Raw genomic sequence first — 27,081 nt, forward strand, 5'->3', positions numbered from 1 at the left:
AGTAAAATACCATAGTGATAGCTAAGCACAATTTAGGATTTTTGTGTGTGTGCGTTTGTGTGCCGCACCTAAACATTCTCTCTGCTCACTTTGCCCCATTATTTGTGTGAATCTTGACACGTTGTTGTTTCCTCTCTAACCAAGGTCCTTTAAAATGTATTAAACTCTCACCTCAACTCAAACATACAGTTCGGCCGCTCAGTTCTGGACGTATTTCAGGCGCACCATGCAACAAAAACACGGAAAATGAATATTTTTCTCACCCAGTTCATCTTACTGTCCGCCATGGCTCAGCCTGAAGGACACCTTTAGCTCTCTAAAGGGACTAGTCATTCCTCATCCTCCAAAGTGATGAATGATGCAGTTACAGAGAGGCAGCATGTCTTGTGTGTGACGTAAATTGCAATGTTTTTTTTTTCTTTCTTTTTTTTTTTTCATTGAACTGACAGGTGGAATAATAGCTAGATCTGGATTTCTTCAAGGATGAAGCAAAAAAATCTTTCAACGTTCACTTCCAGGTCAAAGAGAAGTGCACTGTCTTTAATTGGGCTACTTTCATTCCTACAATGTTGTTAACTATAATTTAATGGGTTTTAAGCTAAAGATTTACTCTTCATAACTCAAGAGGTTTTATTGTCATTATGCAAGCAGAACGACATTTTGTAGGGACTCTCAGTCAGACACGAATTCTAAATTGAAGATGTACACAGCAGAATAAAAACAGATAAAACTATGTGGTGGCAGCATGAAAATGGATGATAGCAGCAAAAAAAAAAAAAAAAAATCCTAAACTATTGGGTGACCAGATGGCATCACTCGTACACAGCGTTCAGACTCTAGGTCCTGGCTCTTAGCTCCCTTTGGAATAGAGGTTATTGCTGTTAACCATGACCCTAAAATCTATTTCCTCAAGCTATGATTTTCTCCTTGACTGCTTTACGGTGATTGAGACAGCTCGCCATTTTTACGGGTGGTTAGAAATGTAGTGGCGTTTCACTTTTCACATATTCTCTGTGCCATTTCTCACCCCCCCTTTTCTGTTTTACTGCTGTCCCGATTCTTCCCTCTGCCTCCCCCTTTCTGCCCCCTGCTAAGATAACAGTATACGTCCTCATGCATATGAGCATTAGCATCACAATGGTGGAATTATCATCAGAGGAAATGGCATCGCATTTGGTTTAAATGAGTTTTTCATTTACATACTGCCTACCCCTTCACAAACCAATGCAGGTTTTCTTTCAGTTGTATATAACTACAGTTAATTCTTTACGTACTACTTATACGTGTATACGTTTTGTTTAAGTAAACATCCGCCACCTCCTTCCCGGTGAACTGTTTCTGCTTTGATAAAGACGTAGGTAAAATGGAAGAGATGGCTCCGAAATTTCATGTCGGGTCTTCGTAGCAAAGCAGATAGCGAATGTTCTGCCGCGTGAGTGTGTTGCCGTGACACGCTATACATTTGAGCTCCATTTGGGGTCAGAGGGGAAACACATTAAGGAGACTCAACCGACTGAGACTCCCATCATTTTTTAAATGGCACGATTTATCCTCTTCAATCATTTTCTTTCCTCAACAGGTTACTTCACTCAGATTTCCACGCTGGCTGATGTTCAAGAAAATGTTATGGAGTATCTCCATGTGCTGAGTCGTCCCAAGGTTATCGACCGGGAACATGACACAGTGTGGACTGAGGCCTACATTGATAGCACTGTGAGTACTTCTCTTACACTTCATACATTTTATTAGAAAGGAACCAAATTCATGTTTTTAAAACGTTATAACGGCCATTGCTCATGTCTCCACCTCTGAGAAGGAATTGTCAGCTTTGACACCTGAAAGGAAACACAACTCCAGAAGCTACTGTATAAAAAAAGGGATTGCGAAAAAGCCAACTGACATTAACAACGAAGGTGTAATAATGTCAAAATGCAACAAAATAGTCTGACAAAGAAAGGACAGGGAGGGAAAAGTGTACAAATAGAAATACAATTATCAACATGAATAACCAGGCAAAACTATTACATCAATTGTATAATATTTCTATGTCTTTGTGTGGCACTGAAATGTCGAATGGATAGTTTAGATGTGGACACTGAACCCATAGTTTTGACCAACCCCATCTGTTGTCTGCATGTGGTTAAGTGAATAAGGTGCAAAGACACGAAGAGATATAAGACAACAAGCGGTACCTTGTTGTGTAATCGAATAAACTGGTGGGTGTATTATTTACTTCCACTGTTAACACTTAAGCCCTTAAAGCAGTGCTTTTCCCTGACGTTTTTACTAAAAGCAATATAAGAAATTACAATCATGTCTTCTGTGATATATTTTGCCTGGAACTTCCATCGATGCATCTACATTATTGGAAGAAGCAGGTACCACAACTGCATTTGACAAAGCAGGGAACAAGATTGCTAAAAAAAAGTAGGAAGAGCATTGCCAAAATGGCTTTTTTTTTTTTTTTTGTATGGCAAATGTGTTGTGGTGTGTGTAGCAGATGGAACCATTAAGTGAATGAGCCTCATGTATGTGTCTGGAAATTATGTTGCGCAAGTAGAACTTACTGGCACACCAGGGTGCTTTGGTGAGTTAGTCTCTGATCGCTGAACCCGATATTATGGGCGCAACAGAGACACAAATACACACTCAAAGACTGAATCCATGTTCTTGCTTTGTCAGGCAGGCAGATATATTATCAATATCAAAACACCCCTAAGTTTAAGAACGCAGAATGTGAATGTGATCTGGGCCTTTTGTGTTAATGTAAAAATGAAACGGCAAGTGAGAATATTTCCAGACCAGCAACGCACTGGTACACAGCACCCCATTTTTACCTTTCTCCCCCTAATTATACTCATTTCCCCTACGTTTTATCCTATTTTTTTTTTGCTTATTAGTTTATCTTTTACCTCAATATTCAAATTCATAGAGCATGCACTCAGCACTCATGCACTCAAAGAAATGGCAAAACATTTTTTTTTTTCCCAGATGTGATGCCTTATGTCTGAAAGCTCTCCATGTAGTAACTGTTTTCAAAGCTGCAGTCAATATAAATGTCAGCAAATTTAATGCACCCACTGGTACTTGACAGTCCATTGTGCTGAAAAGTTACCGGGAGGCTCTCTGACACCTTTCCTCTCCTCTCCTCCCTCTTCACTGTGTTCCCTTTAGCTCCCCCAAGCACAAAAGGTAAAAGCAACGGTGATTTGAAGTCATGTAAAGTGTCGTGCTGAGGCCTGGTGTGTGTTCATGGGAATTTCATATGCATGCGCATTCTGCTCTCTTGTCTCAACAACATGAGGGCATAACTGGATAAAAACTATCATACCAACTCTTTTGTTTATTTATTTCTTGGTGTGTTTGCTGTTGTCGCCTCTCAGCCTCCCGATTGGAAACCATGCATTGTTGTTGTCGGTTCAGATGACTGTTCTTCTTTGCACGTCCGATCAGATCTAGGTAACATCCATGCACACACTGACATATCATTCATCATTACTGTTGCGCTGTCAGCCATGTTTCACCAGTACACTAAAAAAATATATATTTTATTTTCCGCCATCCTATTTTTCATTTAAAGAATTACACTGCCTATTTGCCTCATCAGAATTCCCTGAAATTAACTGTATTTCATGACATATTTTCTTCACATTATATCCTGGAGGGGGATAATGGCTGTCGCTATGATGTCATGATTTAGATTTAACCTGATAACATTATCAACATGAGCCATGCACAGAAGAGCACCATTAGACAGCTGGCAGGCCATCAAGTACGTCTGACATCGGCCTGTAAGAGTGTCCTGTCAGACATATGACACCGCGGTCGAATAAACCTAAGCTTATTGACATTGAAGCAGGCCTTCCAGAAAAGGAAAATTGATATTGCATTGTCATAGGTGGTGATCACCCAATCACAGCTTTGTCTGGAATGGATACTATGAATACAAACACGCACACACTGTGTGGTGGAAGGGTCTGATAAGAAGTTAGCAAAATCATCAGATTGGCACACTGTCAGAAAAGTAATGAGCATTTGGGGTTTGTGTTCCAGAGCTGATGAGTATCACCTTTCCTGTTGCTTTATCCGTACCCCCACCACCACCACCCCCCCTCCACCCCCCCATTCATCCCAAAAAAAATCATCATTGCATTTTTTTTTTCTCGTTTAATTCTTCCCCGGCTGTTTTATTCACCTCTCCGCTGTCCACCGCTGCGGTTCTCCTGCCTCTTCTCCTCCGCTTCCAATTTTAACCAGCTTCATTTATCATTTAATGGCCCATTTGACTTTGTTTCCCAGTCTGCCGGATGAACTGACACTGGTACTCAGGAATGACAGGAAGGCAGTTTGGGTGAGAGAAATGTGTGGAAAGGGGTATTAGAGGACAGGTGTGTGAGCAAATGAATGCAGGAGATCTAGAAGATAAGGATTAAATGGTATTTGGGTTGGCAAGGATGATTAAGGCGAAAGACGAGACATAACAAGCCGGTCATCTTTTGAGGACAAACTTAAGTTGCAAACTGGTGTCAGTATGAATTAATAAAGTCAACTACACAAAGAGGAAATGTTTTTTGCATCCTGAGGTCATTGAGAGCATTCATCGACAATTGAAATCCACACCTGCATGGTTAAACTGTACTTGCCAGATCTGCTCCCCGCGGCGGCTCACAAGGGTCTAAGGCTGGTGTGTCAAGCTCAAATACACAGTGGGCCAAAATTCAAAACTGGGACAAAATTGCGGGCCAACATTGATATTTATTGAAAAAAAAATTCCTCCAGATATAACCTTTTCATATGTACCCAAACAAGTTTTGCTTAAAAACTAAATATGGACCAAGCATAGCTTGATACTTTACAATATATAACTTAATATTGCACACATGCAAAATCCTGTTTTCTACCTAAGTAGCAGGGTGCCAGTATTAGCATAAGGTTGCTATGACAACTGTACACAGAGGAGAGGGCGTTTATGGGTCCACCAGCAGAAAATTCTTGGATTTGTAGAATTAGCAATATATGCACTGTAGACTTTACTGGCAGGCCAGCTCTAATAGTCATTTGGTATGGCTTTGCGGGCCAAATATAATTACAATGCGGGCCAAATATGGCCCGCGGGCCACAGTTTGACACCTATGGGCTAAGGCGTCAGTGCTTACACACCATCATCATTAGGTTCGGTCTCCAAGGAAACAGGGGTCACGTCGTCCACCAGCGCACAATTTCTCAAAGCAACCCAATTTGCTAGCTTCCCCATAAGACACTAAGCTGCGGTTAGGATGTGGGTACATCTTTCAAACAGAACCACCGGCGCAGAAAGGATGCAGATCAGACCCAAAAGATGTCCTTGAATTAGGGTGTGACAAGTTCAAATCCAGATACATACTTGATCAGAGACTTGGAGCGGGGCCACGATATGCACTCAGGGTTCAAGGTAGGATAATGAAGTGCAGGTTTAAAGATCTTTCCTCCCCGGGGTAAGACAAGCTAGGACCCTCTTCAGTTGTGATGTGGACTTTAAATCAGATGCTGGCTGCCTTCCCCCAATCCAGACCTTGTTATCAGCTTAATTACAGTTTGTCATCTCCCAAAGCAGCTGAGCAAGCCTGTTTTCACCCAATATATTTGCATCCAAGCACAAAGGGGACATTTTTGATGGGCTTGCTCAACAGCTCAGGAGAATACATAGTACCTGTTGGTCTTTACATCTGTGGACTTGATCAATTCCATTCTTGTTCGTTGTTACAGCAGCTGTACATCGGTATGCTTTGTTTCCACCTTGATGTAAAATAGTGTCTTACATTGCTATTACTATGCTTTGGTCAGCATTTTGTGACGCTCATATTTCCTGTTGCTATCCATTATTATTGGTGGTAAGAGAATATGTTCCATATATGAGGATGTAGTGATGATATAACGTATGATATCGGTGTCTTGTTACTAACATGTTTTTTTCAGGCTCATTCTTTGTCAAACACTTGAAACAGATCATGTGTGCGGTCTTTTTTATTGTTATTGGTTTTTTTTTTTTTAATCCACTCCAAGAGCAGATGGATTCGTGCTAATGCAACAATTACGCGTTGTGACTTGAACCGAAGCTGCCCGAGTGACTGACATTTAGACAGTTTTGACTTTCCTAAGTGGACAAGGTTGCACCACGTTTTCCAGAATTTGAAGCCCTTCGCTCGTCTCCATGGAAGAGTGTCAAGCTTTCATCTCTAATGGAAATCACCGCAGACAACCATTGGAAAGATAAATATCATAATTATTCCAGCAGTCTTTAGGGGGGAAAGATACCAAGATCCAAATGAGAATCACTGCCTTTGGATAAGCTTATTCTGCAAGAGATCAAAGGGAGGCTGTGATAGAACACATTTTAAGGCTAATAATAAACATGAATAAAACATGTCATGGAAGTTTTTTAGGTCTTTTAAGATAATATGACCAGGTCTGCTGCAGAACTCCAATCCCCTGATAAGGAATTAGTGTTATACATCCTAAAATCATCACTCGGTGATTGTCACGAGGCAAGTAGAGTCATATAATGTGCAGCTCGGTGTCAGTCCTTATGCAATTATGTCAGTGTGGTTTCATCACTAGTTTCCCCTTTCTTCCCCTCTCTCACTCTCTATTTATCTCTCTCATACCGTATTTTTTTTTTCTTGTTATCAAAATTGCCTTAATTATCTCTTGGGTGTCTCAGTTGGACGATGGTCAAGGTCCAGTTCTCATGACCACTGTGGCAATGCCGGTGTTCAGCACCAAGAATGAGACCGTAAGTAGTAACAGTAGGCAGATCTTCATTTTATAATTCAAAATATAGTTTTGAAGCGGGAGTCGGAAATAATGAAATGATTGACTAGAATACATTTGATTGACACTGATTTTAACCCTCTTATTATGTTAAGGGTCGATTTGACCCATTGGGTCAATGGGTGAAATGGGTCAAATTGACCCTTAACATAATAAGAGGGTTAATCTCATTGTCTCTGAATGGAGATACAGTAGATTCATTTAGTGCTGGCATAAAAATGCAGTAAACTTGATTTAAGTTTGATACCATAAGAAAAAGTTGAGCTGCAAGAGAGTTGTGTAAGTAACCTTTCACTCCTCACAATTGCTCCTGATGTGCTGTGTTTTCAGAGAAATCGCGGCATTCTTCTAGGAGTGGTAGGGACCGATGTTCCTGTCTCTGAGCTGCTCAAGACAATCCCCAAGTACAAGGTACTACTCTCGGCATCACTCGGTTGATGACATTTACACACACACACACACACACACACGCGCGCACACATTTGTCTTTCCATTTCCAAGTCTGATAGTGTTGGGAAAATTATACACTGATGTATTTTGATACTTTTTCTCCACCACTTTAGCTAAGTTGATTTTTTTTTTTCTCAAAAACTCAGCTGGAACACTAGGAGTCAGATTCCAGCAAAAGAACGGACAAAGAGTTTGATTAGAATAAATTAACAATTATCCCCCGATTTTGTCATTGTGTATTGATTTGGTGTGTTTATGCGTGTTCTCCTAGCTAGGGATTCATGGCTACGCCTTTGCAATCACAAACAATGGCTACATTCTCACCCATCCAGATCTGCGGCCTCTTGTGAGTATTACCTCCACTGCCATTGATGTTTCAACAAGTTAACTAAGTTCAGACCTTTTTTTTCCATCAGGTGCATTGACCACATGCCAGTATGGACATCAGGCGTGTATTCCAAGCCTCCGCTGTCCCGTGCATAGACAGAGATATGGCTTTTGAATAGCTGTGATTAACTCCATTGTACTCACCTTCTCCTTTCACAAGAGGATGAGAAAGCAGAGGAGGTGGGAGGGAGGGGTGTGTGAATAGGTGCATTGGGTGACAAAGCGAGATCCTACATTGGATGAAAATGGAGAGATATAGACACACCAGGAGGGAACAGATGAGGCTGAGGAGAGAGAGAGAGAGAGCGGAGAAACAGACGCTACGATGGGTGTATAATTAAAGGTGTTAATGAACAATGTTTAGCAACTAATGAGTGTTGGGAGGCAACTGTCATTGATGGATGAATGAAGAAAGAGACTCATAGATGAAGTGCTTTAACAGACGATGTACATGGCCCTGAGTATTAGTTATTAAGCTTGTACAAAATGTCCAAAACATGCAAGGCATACTGTTTATGTGAAATACAGAGACGTATGGTTACACACACTCTGAAATTTACATTAAACACAAGCGATCGCTTCACGCTGTATTCACAGGTACTTGTGGTGTGCACAACACGAATTGGCAATTTTCAAATATTTGAAACGAGTGCACTTTGCTTCATAGCAGGCTCAGCACTATTTAACGACAACATTGTGTAGCAGAATTGGCTAATCCGCCTTACAGGAAAATTGGATTTGACTTTGTCTGGTGTCAGACTGTCTTACAAATAGTACAAGGGAGTAGTCAATATACAGCAGCCTTCAACAGGTCAGCATTTTGATGCTTAGAAATCTTATCAAAACCAAGAATCTGTAATTGCTTTTTCACTGAAAGAGAAAAATCCAATTTTGATATTACCACAGAAGTGAGGCGGACTCAATGTTTCAGTTCCTCATGTGTACGGACAGCTGTGGTCGGCGGACAGCATAATATTTATCTTACACTCTCACTATTTATGTTAAAGCTCTTCTCCGATGATCGCATTTCTCAGAAATGAAAAGGAGTATCATCTGATTTTGTTTATTTATTTCTTTTTTTTCAAATCACTAAATGACGTTCAAACCAGTGACGTGACAAATCGAGAACTCAATTTATAACTTGGAATGTCAAATCCTCAAAAGTGCAGTCATTTCATGGCCAGAATTTCAGCAGAGGTAGGCAAAGAGGGCCTGACGATTATAACTATGACATCTCAGTAAGTGCTAATTCCTATTTTATAAAAAAAAAAGTCCAAATTAATCATTCCAAACAAAAATATGATAATCTGCCAGCAAAGGAAATTATGGATTGTTATAAGGAATATAATTTATTTATGTAATAATCAAAATACGAGTTTAACATTTTGGCAGATTCATTTATTTGTTTTCTCGCCCGGATAACAAATTGAATCTCAAGTCCATTAAGAACTCAAGCTGAAGGCAACAGAACAGCTTAGCCGAAGCTGTTTATCTGGCTGGCAGCAGACAACTTGTTAGCTGAACATTTCTGATTGCAAACAGATTAAACAAAAGAAATGTAGTAGGTTATTTTATCATGCGTCAGAAGTTGGATTTATCTTTATGCTCTAGTTGAAGCCAGATGTTTCTGTCCTCCTAGAAAAATGGTGTCTCATCGTCGTTTGCATTTCTTTTTCTTTACATCCAAAGTTTTATCACTGTAATATTTGACTGAATATTTAATGTCTTATCCACAGCATGTAAACATATTGGGTAGGAACAAAATGTAATTGTCATCATGTTAGTATTTTAATACTTTTTTGCATTCATCTGGCATTTTGAAACGAATTTTACGCTCGCAATTTAATAGAGATTAATTGTTTTGGGAGGGCAATTCTGAAACAATGCCCGAACAATGGTTTGGCATAACTTTGGCATTTCATTGTATTAAGTATCTCCCGTCTCTGAATTTTTTTTTTTTTTTATTGCTAATCTATCTGGACAGTATGGGGATGGCAAGAAGCGCAGGAAGCCAAACTACAGCAGTGTGGATCTCTCTGAGGTGGAATGGGAGGATAAGGATGACACAGTGAGGCTCTTGCTATAATTCTGCAGAAAGGATCATCATTGTACCCCTCTTGGAGAAAATCTTTGAGACCTGGCCTGTATTATGTGTTGCCAGCTGAGAAACGCCATGGTCAACAGGAAGACGGGGACGTTCTCAATGGAGGTGAAGAAGAGTGTCGACAAAGGGGTGAGCAGCACAAAATGTAGAAATTCACAAAGGCTCCCAGAGAAGCACCTTCTCGATGCTCCCGAGAGATGCGGCGGAGAAAATACTCAGCCGAGAGACTCCGCCGAGCCGAACGGTTGTTCTACTCACCGTACAGCGATGTTGAGTCTTGACTAGGGAATTTTGTTTCTGATTTGGTTTGCTCGGCATGCACGAGTGTGTGTCTGTCTCTGTGTGTGAGCCCCTTATCTCTCCCGAGCACATGTTGCTGAATGCGGGAGAGAGACAGCAGCCCACTGATTTTCTTTTACAACTCGTCTGTCTGGGAGAGAGGGGCATTCAGGTGTGTGCGTGTGTGCGTGTGTGTGTGTGTGTGTGTGTGTGTGTGAGTGTGCCCTTGCACACTTTGCATTCCTAAAGCTTAGTGGAGAGCATTATACATTACCCTGATTATTAAGCATTCAGTATGTAAATATGTATCTGTAAACACAGTCATCTACACACCCAAATGAATATTCACCATCCTTATCCAAATGGGCGCTTTGCAAGAGTGCACATCCATCTGTGGAGTTACATGCTGTGTGACACTATTTGTCAGTGTCACACTGTCAAATTGTCAAACACAAGAGTGCAACCCCCTGGCCGCTAGATGGCGCCAGGCTGCAGGGAATTACATCAGATACCTGCCATTTTACAGTTGGTCTGATGTTGGCATGATGGTGCTGCTCTTAAGAAAACATCATCGACGTTGGTTTGGGTTTCATTATGAGTACAGCGATTCCTTTCTAGCATTTACAGCTGTTTTAACAAATGAACATTATTCTTTTGTTCCAGAAGCGAGTGCTGGTGCTGCACAATGATTACTACTATACAGATATAAAAGGGACCCCCTTCAGGTGAGCTGCATGGTCACATTTCTGTTTGCAGTACACATAGTTTAGGATGACTCAAGCATTCTAATTTTAGTCTTGTCCGTGCATCGAAAATGAGTTTTTGTTTTTTGTTTTTCTTCTTCTTTAGCCTTGGGGTTGCTCTTTCCAGAGGCCATGGAAAGTTCTTCTTTAGAGGGAACGTCACAGTGGAAGAGGGTAAGCTAGTGGCCCTGCCCCCAAGTCTTTCCATATCTCTGTGTCTGCCTGGGGTCCCATAGTTGATTGCAATAGTGGAGAAAATATTTAGAGAATGCGAAACTAAAGCACAGTCTATGCATTGTGCAAATTTAAAAGAAAATGTTTTGCATCCTATATCCAATATTCTACTTGACATGTGTGCAACATAATGGTCAGAGTCTTACTTTTGTACAACAGCCACAACCAGCCTTTTTCACAATTGAAGTATTGTCACTACATTACAGAATGTAAACAACATGTTGTGGCTGTCTAATTTTAGTTCGGGTAGTTTAATCCACAACCAGGTCAACCAATTCCTACAAAGGAAACTTCCATTATTGCCAAAATATAAATATTTTTTAGCAAAATATTTTACTTTGAAATTTAATAGTGGTTTGTAGAAATTGAATTAAAAAAATACACATCCAGTGCTAATGATGTCAATTACTCCAAAAATAATGTATTCCTCTGTGCCTGTGGTTTTCATCATTTCCAACATTTCTTCTACTCTTCTTTCACCCTTTTCTCCAATACACACAAATGATATGGTGTGATATCATAATAAAATTTGTTGGTCAGGAAGTTAAATATTTCTTTAGTGGCTCTTTCAGTGGGTTTTACTTGCTCATATTTGGGCAGTGTGTGTGTGTGTGTGTGTGTGTGTATCAGCTCTGCCTGTATGTGCGTCTGTCTGTATGTGTGCACGTGTGTCTATTTTCACGTCCAGCCTCATGCATGTTAATGTTCATGTGGAGGTGGTCTATGTACGTCTCTCTGTTCCTCTAAACATGTCCATCATGCAGAACTCTCTGAGCATGACTTGGCTCTTCCTGATCTAATCAGACCTGTCACAGTTAACCCAAAAGCACATTTTTCACCTTTGTGTATGAAAATGTGTGTGTATGTGAGAAAGAGTGATTTCTATGCCTTCGTTTTAGTTCTTCTTTTTCTACAATACAGGACTTCATGATTTGGAACATCCAGATGTTGCCCTTGCAGATGAATGGTAAATGTTTGTTTCTTTTTTCAGGCAATGTCATCCTAATTCTTCTTTCACAAGTTATTTTTCATTCAGAATATCCTCAATATTATTTTCTTATGATTAAATAAAATAAATGTTTTTTTGATACGTTTAAAGTCTTATGTTGTTGTTCTCAAATCCATTAATCTCTCACACAGTGTTTTATGTTACTATCTAACAGTCACTTACATTGGAAACCCACTTCTAGATAAACACCAGGAAATGCTCTCCGAGCCAATTCAGATCAACTTGAAATCCTCTTTGGTTTCGCAGTTCATTTGTGTGTGTGTGTGTGTGTGTTACATCATATGGCTACGTGTTATGTGGATAATGTCCATTTTGTCTGTACAACAGGACATACTGCAACACAGATGAGCACCCGGAGCATCGCTACCTGAGCCAGATAGAGGCGATCAAACTCTACCTCAGTGGACACGAGCCCCACTTGCAGTGTGAGTGATCCTCCCTCTTCATCGCCTCGCTGTGATATTGTCTGGTTTTTATGTGCAGATATGTCAATAATGTGGATTTACCGGTTGCATGTGTTTAAAAAGTGATGCGATAGCTAATTATTATTTTGGCCGTGTTAGGTGACAAGGAGTTGATTCAAGAAGTTCTCTTTGACGCGGTGGTGACGGCACCGTTGGAGGCTTACTGGACCAGCTTGGTGCTCAACAAGTCCGAGTACGACATCCATCTCTCTCTCTCGCTGCACGACTATCTGGAAGAGTGCACATTTTTATTTGTGAAACTAAAGTCAAGCTTAAAACAACAAAGACTGAAATCGCAAATCACTTTGAATCTACTGTCTTCACTAGAGACACGGTCATTTTTATGCCATTGCTTTTTAATCATCCATATGATGAATGCTACAATGGGTTTTTTGGACTTAGGTGTGATTGTGAATGTGTGAATGTCTTAAATGCTATTGTTTCATTTTGTTTCTTTTTAACCCCGCGTAGGAACTCTGATAAAGGAGTCGAGATCGCCTATCTTGGGACAAGAACGGGCCTCTCCAGAGTCAATCTTTTTGTCGTGCCTGATGAACTCACAAGCCAGTAAGTAAACAAAATCTGTGTGTATTTTTTGTGTGCACTGACGAAATAGGCAACATGTGCAGCACCGAGCATCTCTCTTTTTATGTACAGTATATTTTGGTTGGTACGTGTGCTGTTTGTGTCATCATATCAATACTCTTGTGTGTTTCAAGAGACTTCCTCACAGCTGAAGACAAAGAGGGCGTGTTCAATGCTGATCATTTTCCCCTGTGGTACAAAAGGGCAGCGGAGCAAGTTCCCGGCACCTTTGTGTACTCGCTGCCTTTCAACACTGGTTAGTAATAAAATAGCTTTGCAATGAGCATCGAGACAGTGACGACACCTGATATCAACCTGATACCAACAAGGGTACCATTAAAAAGAGAAAGGAAGGGAATAATCCACCATCTGTAACATAGCTCTGGTAGCCACTTTGAGATGTTCATAAAGTGATTATTGTGAAAATGGCACCACCATGTGTCTGAAATAAAACTGAAAAACTCCAGAGGCATAAAGGGGGATTCCAAGAGAACATACATTATATCAGTTTCAAGAGCAGAACGTTAAACTCGTATTTAAAACACTGCTTTTTTAAAAATGTTTTTTTCTACACACCCATATTTAGTCTTTTTCCCCCAGCCATGCATCTCTACCTCCCCTTCCTGTCTTATTAATTCTGGGCTGTGTTCTTGTGGACAGGTCTGATTGCTGTGGTTTGAAATAAGATACTTTAGGAAGAGGTTCAGCCCTTTCCATACAGACTTTAGCCAGAATGCACATACAAACACACATTCTCCAAATCACACACACACACACACACACACACACACACACACACACACACACACACACACACACACACACACAAAGAGGAACCTCATGGTATATTCAGCTAAACTATGACTTTAAAAATGACTTCTCTTCAGAATGGGGGAATGTTTTCTCATCTGTTCTCAACCTCAGGCTTTCCATTAGACACAGCTAATACAAACGATCTGAAAGCCTCTTATTTACTTGCCGGGCTCGCCTGAAATGCACTCTTCTCCTCCTCCTCCTCTGTAGTTGTTAGTTGTAGTCATGAAATAGGGCTCTGGATTGTATGTGAGAGGGTCTCTCTCTTTAATCACCGTGTGGCCAATGCAGAAGAAATATTTGTAATCATTGCATGATCATGATGTGATTTGTACGTGTTGTATGTATGTGTTGTTGTGTCTGTGTGTGTGCGTGTGCTTGTGCTATGTATTTAGGAGCAGAAAACAAAAGTGTTGTATTGACCAGCACTGCCATTCAGCTTCTTGATGAGAGGAAATCCCCCATAGCTGCAGGTAAGTGTCTGACATGTACACACTTACACAAATTCTCCTGTCATTTTCTCACAGGATCCATAGCCCTGCTGCAAAGTTGTTTCCCCACTTGATTTTTCTGTTAGTCACAAGAGTCACTGCACGTAATGGGTATATTGTTTTTTTTTTCCTGTTTTTTTTTTTTTTTTATTCGAGAGCTTGATCCTGCACCAGTTTAGATTCAGAGAGATCTCGAGGACAAGATAGAAGTGCAAGGCTTCATTACATCGAAACATATCCATTTAAAAAGTCTCATAAACAACTCTCTTTTTTTTTGATAATCTTTTTTCCCTATTTTGCAGTATTGCTTAGTTAGGACAAATTGTGGCCGATAGCATTTCATTGCGGCCGGCTGAGTCTCATGTCCTCGTGACTCAGATGCCCCACCGTGTCATGCCCATACAATTCAAATCCATGCAATCAGAGAGTCGATGGTATGAAAACTGGCCTTTGTTAGCCATCAGCTCTACACAGGCGAGGAACAGGGAGTGAATGTCAAAATTGAGGGGGAAAGAAATAAGCAAAGTTTGGCATTATCTTTTGGGAAGTTGCTCTTTAGCTAATGAGATAATTCAGACATAAATTCACACTACAACCCTCGACATTTTGCATCATTTAACTTGCTTCTGTACCGTACATGAGGTTATACTTACATGACATTGACACATTGATAATCATTGATCTGTAGAAAAATGCGAAATAAGCAAGTGCTAAAATATGTAGATAGCATCACGTTCGTGGTTCAGCACAATTCACTGTGGAATTCCTGTTTTCCTGTGGTGCCCTAATCTAACATTTTATTCCACTGTCTTGAAATCCGAAGTTAATCTATTCAAATGCAGGTCATGGGGAAAATTGCAAACATTTCCATCACCTATTATACTGTACAAAAGAACAATGTGGAGCACAAATTTTCCCCTTTCATTTTAAAAGAACACTGATGATTATCTCCTCTGCAGATCAGAGCCAGTAATGTCAACTGCAAAAAAAAAAAAAAAAACAAAAAAAAAAAACGCTGCATCAGAGGAAAAGAGAAGAACGTGTTTTAGAAGTGCAGTGATAAAACACCTAAAAAAAAAATAAAATAAATAAAAGCGGAGGAAAAGAGAACATTTCTTTTCACGGTGCTTGACTGTGATGACATGAGAGCAATGCATTGTGGGTACTTCTGGCCTGGGGGAAACCACTGGAGCAGAAGGACAGAGATGGGAGAGTCTGTGTGGTGCCACAGCTCCCTCTCTCTCTCTATCTATCTATCTTTATCTCCATCTCTGTCTCTCACTCTCTTTCTCTCTGGCTCTCTCTCTCTCTCACACACACACACACACAAGACCAGGGCGGTTCATATGTTGTCCGAGCGATCAGTAAGGATTCACCCTGGTCGCCCTGTGTTATTACTGTTATTTCCTAATCGTCTGTCATTGTTTTTAATATTAGAAGCTGCAATCCAAAGGACAAGTGGGTAAAAAAAAATTGGGCCTTATTGTTATAGTGGGTGCTGATGTACAGTAATGATGATTATGTCTGTCGGACTGGGGGATGCTTGTAAAGATGATTTTATATAAGAGAGTCCGATGGGAGGAGAAATGTAGGCTTGAATGCAAATGTGGTGCGGGCCGGTTGGGGCCAGTTTTCACTGCCCTGCGCTCCAGCGAGCTGTAGACTTGTGAATACGCGAACACACTAACTTAACAGGACAGGCTGATGACATCACACACCACGGGCCCTGCAGACATCGCTTGAGTCACAATGGTACCGTGTGCCTACATACACAAGCCCGAATACCAGCATATCTCTGCGCGTGTGTGCGTGGGCGTGCATGCATGTTTGTGTGTGTGTGTGTGTGTGTGTTCGGTCACAATGTGAGCCACGTGCAATGATTTCGCCGGGGTAATGCACACAGCCATGAAAGTTAGGTCAGCTGTTAAGAGCAAAGGCATTTGTGTATGTGGATGTCCACTTCAGTACCAGACCAGGCTAAAATCTGCTCTGTTGGCTTATTATATCGTGTTACAGCTTCATTTAGCAGATCTAAGTGACATTGATCTAAGAATTCATTCGGCAGCAGAAATTGTGCATGAACATGCAATATAATTGCTACGTTGCTCTTGCAAGACATTGAATTGATTTGTAATGCTTCCGAACTTGAGACTGCTATTTCTATTGAATTCTGAACCAACGCGTGAATTTGTCCCAGTCTTCATGTAAAATCAGTGTGGTAGAATACTTTTTTCTGTGGCTCAAATCAACAGACGTTTACATTAAGATCCATTTTTTTTTGCCCAGAATACCATTTGAACATATGTTGAAATATACATTTTTTTAAATGTAGTTAACATGCATACAGCACTCAGGTAAAATTTTTTCCTTTATTTTATATAATATATACTGAGAGACATGTCTACCATTATATAACTGCTATTGACTCGCAGGCAAGAATAACTGGATTTCACTAAATCTTTTTGTGTCTGGATGTGATTCTGTTTAGCAGGACAACAATTCAGCGTCATAGATCCCGGTTGCACGGAAAAAAAGGCCAAGTCAGAGTGCATTGTGTGTTTTGTTTTAGTTTGTTTCATTATTGCTTCAAAGACCTTCCCATCCCCCAGCAACTCAAGAAAAAAAAGACTTTAAGAAAACATATATTCTCTTCAAAACCGATATCACTTTAGGCACAAATTCCTTAGATTCCCTATGAATATGTGCATTGTACTCACACATGTACACAGAATTAAAGCACAAATGATAACACGAAAAAAAAAACAACACATTTCTCGTCTTACAGCCACTACAACTTAAAAGATAACCGACAACAGCTGCCTACTTTAAATTTTTAAAATCAACTTAAAATTGGAAACTATCAACAACAGCCAAAATTGAGAAAATCAGAATAATACTAGTAACTAATACCTAGAATTACAGAATCATAAATATAGGCATTTATGTACCTCTGATATGGATTTTTCAGACAAAAAAATGGAATTGATTCATTTGAATTCTTTGGCCTGCCTCCCACAATGGCATACATGAAAATGACAGTTCGCCTCAGTGCATAGTCAAATACTTGTGGAAAGTAGCTACCCAAGTTCCAAAAGTTAAGTCAACATACACATACATATCTAAATAATCTTTCTCTTTCTGTCTCAAAATCTCACACACACACACACACACATCCACACCAGCCCACACACACACACATACACACAGCTTCCAGAGACAATTAGGTTAAAGGGTTGAGGCCTAAGATTCAAGTTCAGGATTCATGTGGTCATCCTAGGCGATAGCATTCTCCAGCGGTTCTTTCTCATCCGGTGCGCTGTGATCCGTTGTGTGAGCTGCTGCCAGCTCCTCGTTCTTCTTTAACTCTCGCTGATATTTGGCCATGATTGCGGCGTAGGCGCAGCCGTACACCGCTGCAGCCAGCATCATCAGACACACGATCCCACACACCACACCAGTGATTATAACTGTGGCGATAGCGTGGCGCAAGTTGACAGGCCGCTGCCTCTGCTTAGTTTCACACTCTGACACACTCGCTCCCCCTCCGCCTCCCCCACCGGCAAATCCCTCTCCCATTCCTGTAGGGACGTGGAGAGCGTGGCTTGAGGGATGAGCGTGGTTGCCATGGATGTGGCCGCGCAGTAGCTTTTCAGACTCCAGGTGATGTATGTTGGCAAACAGGTAATGGTAGCTCGTAGTCATGCAGGCGTGGAAGAGCTGGTAAGGGATTTTCCGTAGGTCTCTGTCCCTCATTTCTTCTGGCTGTACGCAGAGTACATCGTCCACCGCTCCTCCTTGACGATGAGGAACAGAAACAGAAAACAAATATCAGAAACGCATCAGCCAGTTGCATTAAATGATGTAAATCTTCATAAATAAATGACCGCCGTCATACGGTGGATTACTCGATAAAATATACTTATTGGTCGTTTCAGAAAATAAACAAATCAGAATAGTGGTAAGGCGATGCTTTGGGAGTTATTCCTGTATGCTACAATTATTATTCATCATGCATGTCCTGATACTTTCTTTATGCCTTTGCCATTTCCTATTAGGGTTTCCCATTAAGGACGTATCCTATTGGTATAAAGTATTGGATTCATGTGCTCTATTTTGAGGTAAATATCATTTTCAACTAAACAGAGAAAAGCTCTGTCAGGATACCACAAGCAGGAAGGCAGGGGGACCGACTCCAAGTGAGCCAAGCTTTCACTGTACACTGCTTATTTTGTTATGTAATCTGTGCAGGCGCTTATTAAGCGTGTACAGTAATTTAGTTGGCAATTCATCTTGCAAACCCTTGAGCATGGTATTTCTAGTTTAAGATCTGTTGCATTGGTTTTTCACAAAAAATGCTCATTGCTGCAAGACGCTTTTTCGAGTTTCGTGAGGATTATTTTGCCGATTGTCTACCTGAACTACTATATATCATTACTTTAATTCCATAACATGTTCGACACGTGTTTCACCCCCAAGATGAGATGCGTATCAAATGGCCAATAGAAATTCTCAGCTGCCAACAGCTGCTTGGTGTTTTCTTCCAAATCCTGCATACCCAATGTCGTGCAATTATTCTGTCCTTGCTCACTCGTGAAGCCCTGAAAGGTCATGATGCACAAAATCCTACAAGGAATGGAAAAAGTATAAAAAACAGAAAATCCTGCTGAGACCATTGTTTCCAAATTACATAATATGTTCCATAGGATAGTGTTGCATAACACATATGAGGTGTATCAACAACAATAAGACATAGGGGGATTTTTAAAAGGGATAATGACGTTACGGACACCCTCTACAGGCACAGCGCTTGGTCCCTATGCATTTAATGCTGTATGTAAATGCAAAGCTTCAATTTTTTTACTTGTATAACCGCAGCTGCAGTGTATCATTCAAGTTTCCACTGCAACTCAAGAATCAAGTCATCATTGCAACTACACATGCTGTGAAGTGTAAGTTGGACCACATTTTGGGAATGGTGAAATACCATTTTAAGGTGTGTGACATTAAATAACATGGTTGCTGGAAAAAGAAAACAACCAAAGAATCCTTTGGAAACTAAGTTGTACCTGTCAGACACATTACACAAATATGAATTGGAGCAACATAAAGCCCTTTGATTTTGCACCTGTAACTGCTGAATGCCAATACTGCTGATTGGAATTTATGACGTTTTCTTAAATCAACCAATTTCACCAGAACTGGGAGAAATTCACACACGCTTTCAATGTTGTCCAAGCTTGATCACTCTTGGTTTTGGTCACAGTTAACAATTGTCAGTGGCAGCTGTATTGGATTATGATTTCTACGCTGTATTATCCAGCTGTCTAAATCAATTTGCATCATATGTTTGCCATTCTTTCAAAGACACTGGAGACTTCCATCATATCCACAAAAACTTTCACAGATAAGTTGTGTATATATATATATATATATATGTATGTGTGTGTGTGTGTGTGTGTGTGTGTGTGTGTGTGTGTGTGTGTATGTATGTATGCATATATATTTTTTTACTTATTTGGTTTTTATATTTATTTTTCCCCTCCAACTATTGCCCCATTTTGTTGAGCATCTACAATTTCTGTCTAACTAGTTTTTTTTACTTTATCTGATGAACCATTCCACCAAATCCTGCAGAGAATTTATATATTCTTTCAATATAGTCTAAACAGGAGCCACTGGACATTTTTCGTGTCCATGCTGGTAATATTCCTTGGCAGATAAGTGTGGCAACCTTCCATTGTTTTATATACCTTGATGGATTGTGAGCATGATGACATTTAGTTCTGTATGGATTTTAACATTTAGCAAACAAACTCCCTATCTAGTTTCCATGTATTCCCTTGTTTTAGTACACTTGTTTGTTTCAGTATCGCCCAGATTAAATATTACCATAATTTATGGAGAAGACATTTCAGTAAATGCCAGGACCTTTGCAGTCTTACTCTAGCTACTCTCTGGAGCTTTTAATGCTCTAACCTTTGAAGAGGTAGGTCTCCAACCAGAGTTTGAGGCCTATGAGCTGGCAGTCACACCTCCAAGAGTTGCCTCGCAATGTTAGGCTTTCCAGGCGACCGAGAGCCTCCAACAGTGAGCGGTCCAGTCTTGTTAGCCTGTTGTGTGCTAGCCCCAGGTGGCTCAGGTTTCTCAGACTGTCCCCCATGGCTCCAGACAAGGCCCACAAACTAAGTAGGAGGGAATAGTAAAGAAATAGTATTGTCTTATTGATCATATGGAACCAAAACTATTCACTTATGCATTGAGCTACGTAAAGGCTTGTTCTCCAGTTTGTTTTTACCTGTTGTGTGAAAGGTCAAGGTGTGACAGAGAGTGGATAGGTCCAAATAATCTCTTGTCAAGCTCTCTCAAGCTGTTGTAGGCCAGACTGAGTCGTTGCAGAGTTCTGAGACCCAAAAAAGCAGTTGGGGAAATTGACGTGATAGAGTTATTAGATATATCAAGAATGCGGACGAAGGGTATATCTCGAAAAGCCATCGTTCCGAGCCCTCGGATACGGTTGTCTTGAAGATATAATTCTTGAGTATCTGGATGTAGTCGACGCGGGATGTCGTACAGGCCACGACCCCGACAGTCTACGACTTTGGTGTTGGCGTTGCAGCTACAGTCCTTTGGACAGGCGTTCGACAAAGGGAGGACAGAGAAGAGGATGCATACCAGTACGGCTGTGGAGACAATTAGAAGCAATAAGCAATCACACATCTAAAACTTTTATACTACGCTTTAACAATTATAATTATACTTATTATTATTATTATTGTTATTATTGTTAGTATCAGATGACATTTTATCCCATCGAAAGAAATCCCATAGTGATAGTTTAATTTGGATCTTTGTAATGTAAATACACCATTGTTTTTCCAAATAACATAGTCCTGTTTTCCTCTGCACAGACAGCACTGTAGTAGTGGTCATAACCAAAACAGGGAACTTGTTTCTATTATGCAAACTTCCACCTCCGAGCACCCTTAGACAGACTTTTAGTGACTTCACCAAAGCCTAATAACCCCTCACCCACTCTCTACCCACACACAAATCCATACACAGCAGATACTGGGTGTCTGATTCCCTTTGAGATGACTTCACATGACCATTCCTTCTGGAGCATCACAGCAGTATTTATAGCATTGGCTGGACTGGCTCGAGGCTCAATGAAACCAAGTTGAGACCATGCCTGGGAATGTAGCTTCATTACATGTAATACTCAGATTCTGTAGAGATGCTTTAGGTGCACCGTGGTTCATCTCCAAAGATAGAATACTAAAGAAGAGCAAAATGGTCCTGTTCTATGATCCAGATACTCATGTTTATGTCCTGAATAATTTCAGTGCAAACCAATTTTAGTTATTATCCACAAACTGTGACAATGAATGGGACAGAACAATCTTGATTTATCTTATTTTTTTGGCCTTTCTCTTCGTATCACTCGGGCTTTGTCTCCCTCGTTCGTCTCCTGTTAGCAAACACTGTGCGTACTAATCCGAGCATTGGCTCAGGTTGGAATTAGCATGCTTTTCTGCACAGCCCACTGCTAATTGCATCCTTGTAAGTGTGTTTGAATGCAAGTCTGCAGTCGCTCACATGTGCCTTCACATGTGTTCACTTAGTCGTAAACAGTCTCACGTTCAACTGCAAATGCAGGCATTTTTTGCGTATCAGCTCTGTGGATTATTTTAACAGAAAGTCAAGAGGAGTGTGTTTTCCTCTGATGCTATGCTTATTTATGGTAATAAACATGATAGTATGACTGTAACATTGACTTTGACAGGTGCAATTCTGGGAGTGACACAAACAAACTGCATTCAGTGCTGTAATTATGCAGAAATGTATACAACACACAGCCCTCAACAAATTATAGTGTGCACCTTGTCACACACACAAACACACACGGATAGACAGACACACATGAAAAAAAAGCATTCATCTTGATCATTCCAGTGATTTTTTTCTTACCTCTCATATCTGCCAGTTGTCCTTGTCTGGCTTGCATTCAATATCCTTTTTGTCTTCTTGTTTGGATTCTGGTGACTGTCCCTTGTTGGTGAGCCATCAGCAGTCTCTGAGTTTGAGATTAGCTTTCTGGACTCTCATGTAGGCAGGTTTTATAGCCAACGAGTGGGAATTAAAGAGGCCTAGATCAACAGTAGAAACCTGTGTTGCCTGCAGGATCTCCAGCACTCCAGTACAGGCATGAAAGCTCATCAGAGGGGGCAGATCAGAGCGTAGAGCTTCCTGTCAGGCAGCCAGTATGGGAATCACTGGGGCTGGAGCTGGATAGCGCCCTCTCCCTCTCTCTCTCTCCCTCTCTCTCACTCGCTCTCTGCCTTGCTCTCTTAGACTCTCCGCCTGTGTGATTTTATTTCTTGTATTTGTCGTCATGCAGTTTTTTTTTCTTCTTCATCTGTTCCTTCCTCGTCTTCTTCAATGCTCCTTTTTTTTTTTTTTTTTTTTTTTGTTCCTGCTGCTCCAGTGAATCTGAATCAACTCTTTTTCCTCTCTGTATCGTTGTGTCTGTTTTCCTTTCCAATGCTCTCCGTCCCCTGGTTGCATTGGTGTATGTGACGGTGTGTCATTTCCCAGCGGACAGCTGTGCCTCTTAAATCTCTGCGTGCACACACACACACACACACACACACACTGACTTTCATGCTACCTCCTGTTACTGTGGCAAGAATTCACCACAGCAAAATAGGATCTGGATTGTGTGTCTACACAAATGCTTCAACATCGCAAGAGCCATTGGATGCCCACTGCTGTGGCATTCTCTGACTTTATTATGCATGAGCCATGGGCAGGAAGGATGGCAGAACAAGCCCCCAGCACAATAACACAAAATACACACACACTTACACACACACACACACACACACACACACACACACACACACACAGACTCACAGTAGGATATTAAGCTATTGCAATAAATCTACATTGGATATTTCTGCATGTGAATGGATAGACTGTTAAGCTCTCTAGAGCCCCTGCATCAGTTGAAGGGGAAGGAAAAAAAAAAAAGCACAACGGATAAGAGGAAGAGATTAATGACTGAATTGTTTTAATCATTAATACATCAAAACTCAAAGTCTGACCTCAGGTGGTTCCTGTCATGGTTTTTGCTCTGATGTCACTCGTGATTTGTGTCTTTACCATTCCTGAAGGATTCAAAATTATATGAGTTGTGTGCTGCAGAAATAGCATTTCATTTAATTTTAAGTGATCAGATTTGATTTGGTATATATGAGCAATGTCTAATAATGTGCTTACATGTCGATCATTTTGCTATACTTTTTGTTCCGGGGAATTTCTTATTAGCTTGTTGCTATTATCATTTTGCCATCAGAAGAAAGACCCCTGACTTAAATTACAAAACTGTGCCAGGTCATCCTTTGTTAAACCATTATCAAACCGCGTAACTGCATTTTTCTTTGACCCAGTCTAATTGTGTTTTTGACGTCTTGCACTTTTTATTTATTGCCAAATAGATCATTTGATAGAAAATCATATTTAGCTGATGTACGTTTTCTCTTCCTTGCAAATTATATTGGCCTCAAATCTGGGTTATTTTGTTCCTTAAGTCATTTATTTATTTAGTTGTTTGTTTATTTATTTAATGTGCATAAAGCTTTCACCCCTGGAGCAAAACAATGTTCAAATGAAGAGGCTTTTGAAACCCTCGCCTTTCACCTTTACATCAAAACTTAATGTTGCACCCCAGCAATAAACCGATTCCAAACCTAATAGGTCAAAGAAGTCCACCATCTCTCTTTCTCTCTCTCTCTCTCTCTCTCTCTCTCTTTCACTCTTTTTCTCCAAAACGTGCACAAATACAATGTAATGAGAACTACAGTTTCATCCACACTCCCTTGAAGAGTGCACTTCTGCATTCGGTTTAGTCTGAGTGAATACGCAGTGACCACAGTCATCATTTATCTAAGTGCTGCGCTAAGGCAACCCAGGCAACAAATCCGGTCATTTTTGCACGAGAGATCTACTATTGTTGAAAGCCTGTGGGGGGTCACTAAAAAGCAATATTGTTTATATAACGGTCAGTTAAGAAAATTGGTAAGAGTCTCGGTGTATTAAAAAAGATTAAAAGAAAAAAATGGTACCATATAATAATTTAAATCCCACAGACTTTTCTACACTTCCACAAACAGTGACGCCGTATAGAATGATACAGCCTGAAGGCCAAAAATGGCAGGTTGCATGATTTATGTATGACCATGTTTGATAACTTTTCTACTTCTAAAGGTACACAGCTTTAGAAAAATTAATACAAATTATTCTCAACAATGAAACAATTAACTTCATATTCAGGCCTAAAACATCCCTTACTGATCCCTTACTCTATCCTCACACCGAACTGTAAACTATTGGATTTCAATGGCAACAAATTCACTTATTATATTTTCCAAAACTCTGAGTATTTATGACATGTGTAGGTCTATAGTTTCAATGCCTAAATTTTATGGGAACTTATTTTATGGATAATAAGAAACACAGCCGGGACATACCTCAAACGACACCTAGCACTGTTTAAGGAAATTAATATTATTGTTGGTGTCAAATAGCAATAAGCTCAAAACTTGTCACCTACTTCGGCTTGCATTTGGTTGATGGAACGTCGGTGATGGGGTGGATTTGGGATAGATTTTATGCCCTCCTCCGTGTGTGGATACATAAACCCAGCTCAGCATAAATACCCCTGACTTATCAAGTAATACCTAAAAAATTGAAATGCCCCATTTTGTGTACAGTATTCCCAAGCGGGAGTGAGAGGGATTTGGTCTTTTTGTCTTATTACTCTGACCCATCATGATAATATTTGAGCAGTTGAACCCTGTGCAGCTCTCGTATATCCACTGTATGTGGAGATGCAAGAATTATAAAATTCCAGAGCAAGAATGGAAAGCACCTTAAAAATCCAAGAATTTCATACAAAATAGCTACGAATTTCCATTATCAGATTAAAACAAATTTAAACCTCTTGTTTATGTGCCAGAATTTGCGTTATTTTTGCTATCAAATTAGTTTGATCTTTTTTATTAGTCTTTATAATATCCCAATATTTTCACAGCAGTTTTTTTTAATTAAAGGGATGATGTCATATCCGTTATTGTCTTAATAATCTAGGTTCTGTTTTCACTGCTGTTGCCCAGCATCTTAAATTAGCCACTCCTCCTGGGTTTCATATGTGGGTGTAGAAATGGTGGGCTGCTGAAAGGATCTGGCAAAGCTTATGATGGAATAATCTGCACCTGTTCCTCTGGGCTGAGGCTAAAACAGGCCACAGCAGTGCCCGGCTGCACTTAACAATCATACATGCACGCAGTTAAAGTGGAGACCAGTGGAATGCGTTTCAGCAGAGGGAAATACTCCACTACACACCTGCCGGAAAACAATCCACTGAAGAATTTTGCCTGTCAACTGATACTTTTTGAATAAATTGACACAACTGCTGACAGTAGCAGGTCATGATAGCTTGTCATTTTTACATGTAGAAGGGAGACAATCTACACCACCTGCAATTGATAATGCAAAAGTTGACATTCTGTACACATTCTCTGTCTCCAAAAGGTATTTAGACCAGAATATATTTAATTACAATGGCATTAAAAAAAAGAATAGAAAATGTTGTATGTATAATGTTTGGGCCGCTGCCGAATTGGCTGCCCAATGTCAGCTGGGACTGATTCCAGCATCCCCACAACCCTCTGTGCAGGAAGGCATGAAAGTTGAGCAAATGTCATCTCATTTCTGAAATCACGTTATATGGGCACTTGAACAGCGAGGCCAAGAGAGCAACTTATAAATAAGGCATCGCATCACATCAAGTAGCTCACCTGTCACCTTTCCTCCTTCCCTCCCACTTTGTGTCACCACAAAGTGTAAAAACGCTGCTCTGCTTGAGCAGAAATCTTATTTACAGTCATGATGTCCACTGTTGTTGTGAAGGTGTTTTACCTTTAAAATTTTAAAGATTTACATGATGAAGCTTGACAAAAACAAACGAGCGGGTTTGTAGATTTTGGAATCTACCTGCCGATGGCGGTTGGTCCTTAAAACTCCATTCCCACTCAAACCTGCAAGGAGCTGCAAACTGAAGAAGTGTCAAGTCAGTACTAAGTTCACTTTCTGTAGGTTTGCATAACAAATATTTCACTTTTATTATAAAATATTCAAAGGAAAACGGCATGTGATTGTTACTAGACGCCACTTCAGCAGAGTCATTTAAAGTAATGTAGGTGGTAGAAAAACAAGAAGGAACTGCACCAGTTTAATGAAGTAGTGCGGGCAAAGTGCTGCTTCCACTGTTCTCTGATGAGTAGCAGACTCAGAGGCACTGAGCGGAATAAAATCGTTTGCTCCCAAATTGGTGAAAAAAGGCCCGATATTTGTGTAAGTAGGTTTTGCTGCGCGTTGAAATCTAGAATTAGTCATATTTCACCGTACTTGCCTTCGCCACGAGTAATGACAGGTACTGCCAGATCAACCATGACTGAAATCTTGAAGATTACAACTTTAAATGCACTTTAATTTCACAGCTGTTAAAGCCATCCAAAAAACTGCAGATTCACTTGAATATAATTTACTCCCGGGATGCTCATTTTGGAACGGCTCAAAATTTGTTCCTGGGAAGACTCAGAGACCCCCGAGTTATAGCGAACCCCCCTGCTGAGAGAACGATAGGGTTCTT

General features: G+C 40.4%; 2 protein-coding genes across 3 annotated transcripts in view; one reads left to right on the forward strand and one right to left on the reverse strand.

The window, feature by feature from the left end:
• Window positions 1-27,081, forward strand: part of cacna2d3a (calcium channel, voltage-dependent, alpha 2/delta subunit 3a) — a 106,774-nt gene that overhangs the window by 66,797 nt on the left and 12,896 nt on the right. The window contains exons 12-26 of one of the 2 annotated variants that reach the window (XM_086141220.1): window positions 1,580-1,713; window positions 3,175-3,192; window positions 6,701-6,772; window positions 7,141-7,221; window positions 7,532-7,606; window positions 9,632-9,715; window positions 9,809-9,880; window positions 10,694-10,755; window positions 10,880-10,947; window positions 11,929-11,974; window positions 12,344-12,441; window positions 12,580-12,673; window positions 12,952-13,047; window positions 13,200-13,321; window positions 14,274-14,351. In XM_086141220.1, the coding sequence (XP_085997346.1) occupies window positions 1,580-1,713; window positions 3,175-3,192; window positions 6,701-6,772; window positions 7,141-7,221; window positions 7,532-7,606; window positions 9,632-9,715; window positions 9,809-9,880; window positions 10,694-10,755; window positions 10,880-10,947; window positions 11,929-11,974; window positions 12,344-12,441; window positions 12,580-12,673; window positions 12,952-13,047; window positions 13,200-13,321; window positions 14,274-14,351 (1,200 nt within the window). The remainder of the gene's footprint in view (window positions 1-1,579; window positions 1,714-3,174; window positions 3,193-6,700; window positions 6,773-7,140; window positions 7,222-7,531; window positions 7,607-9,631; window positions 9,716-9,808; window positions 9,881-10,693; window positions 10,756-10,879; window positions 10,948-11,928; window positions 11,975-12,343; window positions 12,442-12,579; window positions 12,674-12,951; window positions 13,048-13,199; window positions 13,322-14,273; window positions 14,352-27,081) is intronic. The other variant, XM_086141221.1, reaches the window with a different exon arrangement.
• On the reverse strand, window positions 16,921-22,587 carry lrtm1 (leucine rich repeat transmembrane protein 1). Its single transcript, XM_086141223.1, has 4 exons — window positions 22,338-22,587; window positions 20,665-21,049; window positions 20,346-20,551; window positions 16,921-18,163 (listed from the first exon to the last, which is right to left on the reverse strand). Exons 1-4 carry the CDS (start codon window positions 22,372-22,374, stop codon window positions 17,643-17,645), a joined length of 1,149 nt encoding a protein of 382 aa, XP_085997349.1. The 5' UTR covers window positions 22,375-22,587; the 3' UTR covers window positions 16,921-17,642.

The sequence above is a fragment of the Fistularia commersonii genome, chromosome 34, assembly GCF_037954325.1.
Source record: "Fistularia commersonii isolate RoL2024-O1a breed Wild chromosome 34, RoL_Fcom_v1.0, whole genome shotgun sequence".
NCBI lineage: Eukaryota > Metazoa > Chordata > Actinopteri > Syngnathiformes > Fistulariidae > Fistularia > Fistularia commersonii.

Bases quoted from the DNA above. Each gene is read 5' to 3' on its own strand.
- lrtm1 (XM_086141223.1), bottom strand. From the start codon at position 22,374: ATGCAAGCCAGACAAGGACAACTGGCAGATATGAGAG. The intron at 21,050-22,337 runs GTAAGAAAAAAA...TTGTCTCCACAG, and splicing joins ACAACTGGCAGATATGAGAG to CCGTACTGGTATGCATCCTC. The intron at 18,164-20,345 runs GTTAGAGCATTA...CTCATCGTCAAG, and splicing joins GGAGACCTACCTCTTCAAAG to GAGGAGCGGTGGACGATGTA.